General features: G+C 38.3%; 1 protein-coding gene across 1 annotated transcript; it reads left to right on the forward strand.

The window, feature by feature from the left end:
• Window positions 1-31: 31 nt before the first annotated feature.
• Window positions 32-5594, forward strand: LOC111776788. The gene is made up of 3 exons (XM_023656152.1): window positions 32-360; window positions 539-4824; window positions 5264-5594. The coding sequence occupies exon 2, from the start codon at window positions 655-657 to the stop codon at window positions 4810-4812; it is 4158 nt and encodes a 1385-aa protein (XP_023511920.1). The 5' UTR covers window positions 32-360; window positions 539-654; the 3' UTR covers window positions 4813-4824; window positions 5264-5594.
• The last annotated feature ends 2566 nt before the right edge of the window (window positions 5595-8160 follow it).

Below are 8160 nucleotides of genomic sequence, written 5' to 3' on the forward strand. Positions count from 1 at the left end.
TTTTTTCTGTCTATCTTTCTTCCCAACTTCGTCTGAGCCAATTGCTTTCTCTTTTCCCCTTTCTTCTGTCCCTTTTCGTCTTTTCCACTCATCTTCTTCTTCTTCCCAATCCGACGTTCCATCTCCGTCCACGTCATCTTCGTCTTCTTCAATCCTTTTCGACCTGCTCTTCGTCTCCTTAACCACAGTTATATATATATAACCGCCTTCTTGCTAGGGTTTCTATTTGCCTTTTCCTTTTTCCATGTTTTCGCGATTTCTCTTCTGTGTTTTCCTTCGCGGCTTCTCTGTTTTGGTGCCTTGCGATTTCCGCTATGCTTCCTTGGGTATCATCTACAAGTTGATCTAATCACGAATGAGGTATTTGTTCTGTTGGTTATTTCTCCCCGTTTTGTTGCTTATGCTTTGATTTTGGTGAATTCGTTTTTTTTTTCTTTCTATTGAGCGCTTTAATTGTTGGATTTTCGTTTTGGTTTAGGGTGAATGTTGATAATTCTTCCATTGTTGTTGTTGTTTTTGGTATTTTTGGGGCGTGTAGGGTCTAGGTCGTCTTGGCTATGTTTCCGTTCGGAGTTCTTGGAATTTGGTAGTCGGAGGAGTTAATTCGGTTTTATGTACTGTGTTCTCTCGGGATTGATTTGAGTTTCATATTCCATGGCTATTGAGAAGAACAATTTTAAGGTTTCGAGGTTTGACTATGAGTTTTCACCCGGGAGTAAGAAGAGCATATCCAGTGATGAGGATGAGCTTCAAAGACGTACCTCTGCTGTGGAGTCTGATGATGACGATGAGTTTGACGAGGCAGATTCTGGGGCAGGGTCTGATGATTATGATACGCTGGAATGGGGAGAGACTGGGGTGGAATTTTGTCACGTTGATGATCAGACTTGTAGTATTCCTCTCGAGCTGTATGATCTTCCGGGTTTGGAAGATATTTTGTCAGTTGATGTATGGAATGAATGCCTAAGTGAGGAGGAGCGATTTAGCCTCTCTAAGTTTCTCCCAGATATGGACCAAGAGACTTATATGCTCACGCTAAAAGAGCTTTTTACGGGTTGCAACTTCCATTTTGGAAGTCCAATCAAGATGTTATTTAACATGTTGAAGGGGGGCTTATGTGAGCCCAGAGTTGCCCTCTATCGTCATGGTCTGAAATTTTTCCAGAGACGACAACATTATCATGTTCTGAGGAAGCATCAGAACAATATGGTTAGCAACCTTTGTCAGATGAGAGATGCTTGGCTTAACTGTAGAGGATACAGCATGGAAGAGAGGCTCCGTGTCTTAAATCTTATGAGAAGTCAAAAAAGTTTCATCGATGAGAGGACCGAAGGTTTAGAAACTGACTCGTCAGATAGAATATCAGGTGAAGGGTTTCATAAAAGATTCAAGGACAAGAAAATGGCTTCTAAAATGCGCAACTTTTCTTCATATAATGCAAGTTCTAATTTAGATTTTCCTTCAGGGGATCGGTTGTCTAATCTTGAAGCACTAGAATATGGAAAACCGAATTCCAAGGGTACATTTAAGTTGGCTGGATCCAAGTTTCCTTCCGTAATGGAACCCATGGTCCGCCTTCCTTCACCCTATCCTGATTTTGATATTAACTCAAGGCCATATGGTTCAGTGGGTGATCTTCCTCAACTGAGAAAGGTAAGTGGATATGACTCGGGCCCAATGCTTAGGATAAGGGATGAGACAAGGATTGGCGATGCTAATGAGGAAACAACCTACAGAAAGGGTATGCCACGGGATCGAAAGGCCCCAGTTGGTCGTGGGATGGAGAAAGGGGCTCTTGAAGCTGATAAGAGATATGAGGCTTTGAGTGGTAACATTTTTGACAATTTCGTTGGACTTCCTTTGTCATCAAAAGGTGATTTATATGGAAAGAACAAGAATGTAAATTTGTTTCCAAAGAGGGGTGTTGTGGCTGAAAAGCCAGTCAATACGCGGACATCCTACAATCCCTCCAAAAAAATCAAGTTGCCTGAAAATGCTCAGTTAATAGATCAGACTAAGCCTACGAAGGGTGGCATTTCTCAGCTCCCACGTAAAGGTACTAAAGTTGACTCTGAAGATCTTGCCATTTCACTCCAACATAACAAGGCTCAAGGGAAGCCTTTTGTGATGGATCCACTGCATAAAAATGCTGAGTGGAACGTTAGGGGCAAGAGATGGAAGACTGGTATGGAGCCTACCGATCATAGTTATGGAACATATAGATCTCCCTCACCTCAGTTAAATGAGGAACACCTGCTCTCTGAATTAAGAGCTAAACCTTCAAAAAAGAAAAGTAAAGGGAGATTTGTCCAGAAAGGGGGATTAGACCCTGCTTCCTCCAAAGGAAACAAAATGTTTGTTAGAGGCGAAGAAACAGAATCGGACTCTTCCGAGCAGTTTGAAGATGATGAGGATAGCAATCCTTTATTGAGGAGTAAGTTGGCCTACCCCAGTGCAACGGAAATTTCACAGTTTTCGTTGTTGAATTCTGGCCTCGATGCTAAAAAGGTCAAGTATATCAAAAAAGATATTAAGGAGCACATTGGTAGTCTTGATCCATCGTCATACTCCAAAAAGATGGTTAATAGATCTCCTCAACATGGATATGCCTTTAGTGGAATTAACGCTATGAAAACAAGGCAGGGGAAGATTCAAGACTATGGTTCTTTCCAAGACCCTTCCTCCAAAGTGTCAGAAAAGAGCTACCTCCCAGTTTTGGATACATTCAGCGATGATGATGACGATGACGACACCGGGAAGAAAAATTCCAAGAAGTTCAATAATGGCCAGTTGCAAAAAGAATCTAGCAAAAGGTCACGTAAATCCTCGTCTAAGGCCTTCACTGCTGAGGGAAAGCAGAAAGGCAGGGGCAACCTTGATCTTTCTATGCAGACAAGAAATCTGCCCGAATATGCTGTTGATGAGGAAGATGATACCCGTGAGATGAGATTGTTTGAAGATGATTATGGTGTTGATAGATTTCCACAGGCAGGTCTGCAAAGTGAATCATTTATGGGCATTTCCTGTGAAAGACCTGATGGTCCCTTACTAGGATGTAACTCAGTTAAGAAGAAAAGGAAAGTGAAAGGGGAGGCGACAGAAATGGACGGAAAGGATGAAGGTGAATTGCAGAGTGACACACTGCAACAAAAAGATTCCACTTCATCGAAGAGAAAGACAAAGAAGAGGCAGAAGCCTGACAGTTATAGTTCTGATGTGGGAACAACTGAACCTCCTGCTATAGAAATGGAGACAGTGGATATGGAGCAGGAAACCAAGCCTCAGAGAATTTCGTTCCCATTGATTACGCCTACAGTTCACACTGGGTTTTCATTCTCGATCATGCATCTTCTCTCTGCCGTTCGCCTGGCTATGATTACTCCACTTCCAGAAGATATGTTAGAGCCCATAAAGGAGAAGAAGAAAAGGCATGAGGGCGACATCACGGTAGACCTTTCTCATGATAATAAGGCAGATGTGAATAACTTAGAACAGGCTGAGGAAGTAAATGTTCCTTCACTAACAGTTCAAGATATAGTAGATCGTGTGAAATCCAACCCTGGGGATCCTAGCATTCTTGAGACGCAAGAACCACTCCTTGATTTGGTGAGAGGGGTTCTGAAGATATTTTCATCAAAAACAGCCCCTTTAGGAGCAAAGGGCTGGAAAATGCTAGCAGTTTATGAAAAATCAACAAAAACATGGTCCTGGATTGGCCCAGTTTCTCAAAGTTCAACAGATTATGAGGCCATTGAAGAGGCCACGTCACCTGAAGCTTGGGGTCTTCCCCATAAGATGCTTGTTAAGTTGGTCGACTCATTTGCCAATTGGCTTAAAAGTGGCCAAGAAACACTTCAACTAATAGGAAGTCTTCCTGCACCTCCTGCCTCATTAATTAATTTCAATGTTGATGAGAAAGAAAGGTTTAGGGACTTGAGGGCTCAGAAGAGTCTTAATACTATTAGCTCCAGTACCGAAGAGGTGAGAGACTATTTTCGTCAGGAAGAAATACTTAGGTACTCAATTCCCGATCGTGCTTTCTCTTACACAGCAGCTGATGGTAAAAAATCAATTGTTGCTCCCTTGAGAAGGTGTGGGGGCAAGCCTACTTCGAAGGCACGAGATCATTTCATGCTAAAGAAGGATCGCCCTCCACATGTCACAATTCTCTGTCTTGTGAGAGATGCTGCTGCGCGATTACCAGGAAGTATTGGCACCAGAGCAGATGTGTGTACGTTGATAAGAGATTCACAATATGTTGTGGAAGATGTATCTGATGCACAAGTTAATCAAGTTGTAAGTGGTGCATTGGACAGATTGCATTATGAACGTGATCCTTGTGTGCAATTCGATGGTGAAAGAAAACTGTGGGTTTATTTGCATAGAGAACGTGAAGAAGAAGATTTTGAAGACGATGGTACTTCATCTACTAAGAAATGGAAGAGACCTAAAAAAGATGTCATTGAGCAATCATCTGATCGTGGACTTGTGACAGTAGCTTACCATGCATCTGGAGAACAAAGTGGATATGACATCTGTTCTGATCTCAACACAGAACCCCCGTGTATCGATGATGTTAAAGGAATGGATCAAATTTATGGTGATGTGAGGCAAAATCTGGAGCATGACATAGATAACAATCATGAATCTGATCATGATGAGATGTGTCCAGGTCCACAGATTATGAAGCCTTCTAATCCTATGGAAGAGCCCAAATTGATATGTCAAGAAAATTCCACTAATGAAGATTTTGACGACGAAGCATTTGGGAGAGAAAGGCCGGTTGGATTCCTAAGTGCGAGCATATCATAATGAGTACTGCAGGTATCCTTCTATGAATTAGGGCTCTTTACTATCTAATTTAAGATATTTAAGGTAAATTTTGTGAATTATCAAAATAAAAAGAACAAAGTTTACATTATGAAGTTATAGATAATTCAAATAATCTCTGTGGAGCCACTCTTTTTCCATGCATACTTTCCAGTGCCATCCCTTTCATCTGGTAAAATGAGTAGACCTATTTAGCTGAAATTCAGTTACGTGATATACTTAGAATTTTATTTTGCTATTTTCTTTTTGAATTATCTGCCCATTTTGGACCTTAATGAGCAAGAACATCCAGAATTGCCAAAAGAGATATGTTCTTAAGTTGTCATGGGTTGAGCATGGAGTGGCATTAAGCATTGAATATGCTTATTATTTGTCGTTGTATGGGTTCAAGTTCCAACTACTAACAAAGTTTCCACTTGTTTATCCTCTGCAGAGCTCAATTTGTGCTCCTTCGGTGGTGAGGCTTGCGACTAATTGAAGGTGCATTATTTTTGCTTTTTACAAGTGTATATTGATTTTCCCTTGTGCACGATAGAATAGAGACATGCATCTAAAGCTTGAGGGCCTTAGCACAGGTAGATATTTTGTTCACATGTAGATTAGTTACAAGTTCACTTTTTTTTTTTTTTTTTTTTTTTTTTTTTTTTTTTTTTTTTTTTTTTTTTTTANAAGTGTAAATGAGAAAACGGGCCAATTTCATAAATTTGGTTGGTCTTCTACATATTTATTAATTTAGATGTAGAAAAGAAATTCTTTTGCTCCCATGCTTGTTGGTTGTATTTAAGCTGCAAAGTGAAAGATGAGAAGCAGTAGATTCTCATCGTCAGCCACATCAAGTAAAACATGAAATGATAATGATGGACTGGCGTTTGGAAGGATGATCAAAACACAATTAGTGCCCGTTTGGGATTATTTTTTACGTGTTATTAAGCACTTGAAAAGTCATTTCAAACTATATTTTCTCTTACTGTTAGCCTATAGGTACACGACTTTATCTTCTCTGTTTTGATGAGATTGGAAGATTCTTGTAGGTGAGTTCTCTTGCTGTTTTATATTTGTTCCATTAGAAATTCATTATTTTCCTTCTAGACTTCATAGAGCTCTGTTGTAAGCATCCAAGGCATCAAATATGATGATAGAAATCTTGTTTTCCTGCAACCAAACAGGTCCTAGAACCCCCTTTATGCAATTCAACCTAGCTTCCACTCCCTAGTTGGGGGACACACCAGTTCCATGCAAATCTGAAATAATATTTAAGATGCCCCAGCCTGCAAGTTTTATATAATTCTCTCTTTCCCATTTCTCCTTTCTCTCTCATTTTCTTGTAGCTCAGTTCTTCTGAGCAATCCAACATATATTAACTAGTTAAAATATATCTTATTCTTCTAAAGTTAGATGTTTGGATTCGAAAGAAAAAGAAGTTTTTGAGTCATCGAGGGGGAAGCTCAATTAGGGAGAGGTAGAATGATGCCAAAATCCTTGAAATTTGGAATTATGTTATAGAGATCTAAAATCACCTTTACTAGGAGATCCTTTGTTCAACAAGGGTCTTTCATGAATGAAGAACCTCTCATTCACGAACAATAACGATAGTCGATGGGGTATTTGTCGGATGGGGTATTTGTCGGAGGAGGAGAAGAAGAAAGGAGACAGTCTAATCAACAAAAAGAAAGACCATTAAACTAACTATTTCTTCAAATCAACTAAGCAAATTAGAGTTTATAGAGTCGGTCATTAATCACGATCCTTTTAAAACGATAGAGATAATAAATCAAATAGATATCAAATTCAATCATTTGTTGAACTTCTGGCAATCAAGTTGGTATTATGAATAAGCTTTCCACTCTAAGAGATTAACAACTTGATTGAACTTTTGTTCTAAAAATAAATAAATGAAAAGTATTATTCAAAATAGTGATGAACTCCAAGTCCTCCATATTCTTTGATGCCATCCATACCTACATATACTCATAATGGTATACTATTATTGAAAGTCTTCAAAACTTTGATTGAACTTTGAAAAGCATTGAGTTCTTCTTCTCCTCCTTTAAATGACAAAGACTCTCAATACATTATGCCTTCGCCTTATCTTTATGGGTTATTCTTCAACTTGCCCTTTCGCCTTTGAACTGAACTTTGGTCCTTTTTAGGAAATGACCCTTCGATGTGGAAAACCCACACGGTTCCTCAACGTCCAACTTAAATTAAATCATACCCACATATATATAAATATGGGCATCTCTCTAATATGCCCCCCCCTCGTTAAATCATATCAAAATGACCTCTTTTTTTCCCCCATTAATAATCCTGATAATATGGGCATCTCCAAGATTGCCTTTCGAACATATTAGTTGGAGGAGAAGAAATTTTTTCTGAAGCTTTTGAGGCGCCCATGGATGGAAGTGCCCTTTACTGTTCTGCAACCTTATTTTCCAGCTTTGAATCATATAGAGAGCCTTTTAGAGCCATTGGGTCCTCCATTTTTGGCCTAAAGCTTCGAGCTTTGATGCATCCACCACAACCCCACCACCCATCTTTCATCTTTCCAAGCATAAAAGTATCCATTTTTTCCCCCAATTTTTGCTGTTCATTGAAATGGAAATGAGTTAACAGAGTGGATTCTTGAGGCAAAGGGTAAGTAGTTTTAGACCAACCGATGAACGAAACGTTAGCGAGCCCACTTCCTTAGCAAATGCCCAATTTTTTTGAAAGTGACAATTGTAGAAGTAGAAGATATGATGGACCCACTTGCTACATCCTTCTTACTTCCCTTGGGGAATAAATAAATAAATAAATGTCCTCTATTTTTCTCCCTAATTTCAAACTATATTTGGTCTTCTTTCAAGTATTGTTTTAATCATGTCTGAAAATTAATATATAATTGGGTGAGGTTCCCGATGAATTCATTCGGTATTATTTTTCCAAATTCAACCCGTGGAAATTAAAACTTTTAAGGATATTCTATATTTTAATTAATTGAACTATACTCAATTTAATGATTGATATTCTATATTTTAATTAATTGAACTGTTACTCATGTTGATGATTGATATTCTATGTTTTAACTAATTGAATTATATTCATGTTAGTAATTAGAACATAGTTAGACATATTTTTAAGTCATAAGTTCGACTACTTTTCTAACGAAAATAGTGGACAAATAAGTATTTAAGATAATATAATTATATTAATCTATGTAAATATCAAAAACAAAATAAAAATTATTTATTGTAGTACATGACTGTCACTTATTATATGCTTCTAATAATCATTGATATAAATTTCAAATATTTTTAAAATTCTCTTTCATAAATTTAATAATATAAAATT

Source organism: Cucurbita pepo, chromosome LG16 (assembly GCF_002806865.2).
Source record: "Cucurbita pepo subsp. pepo cultivar mu-cu-16 chromosome LG16, ASM280686v2, whole genome shotgun sequence".
In the NCBI taxonomy this organism is placed as follows: Eukaryota; Viridiplantae; Streptophyta; class Magnoliopsida; order Cucurbitales; family Cucurbitaceae; genus Cucurbita; species Cucurbita pepo.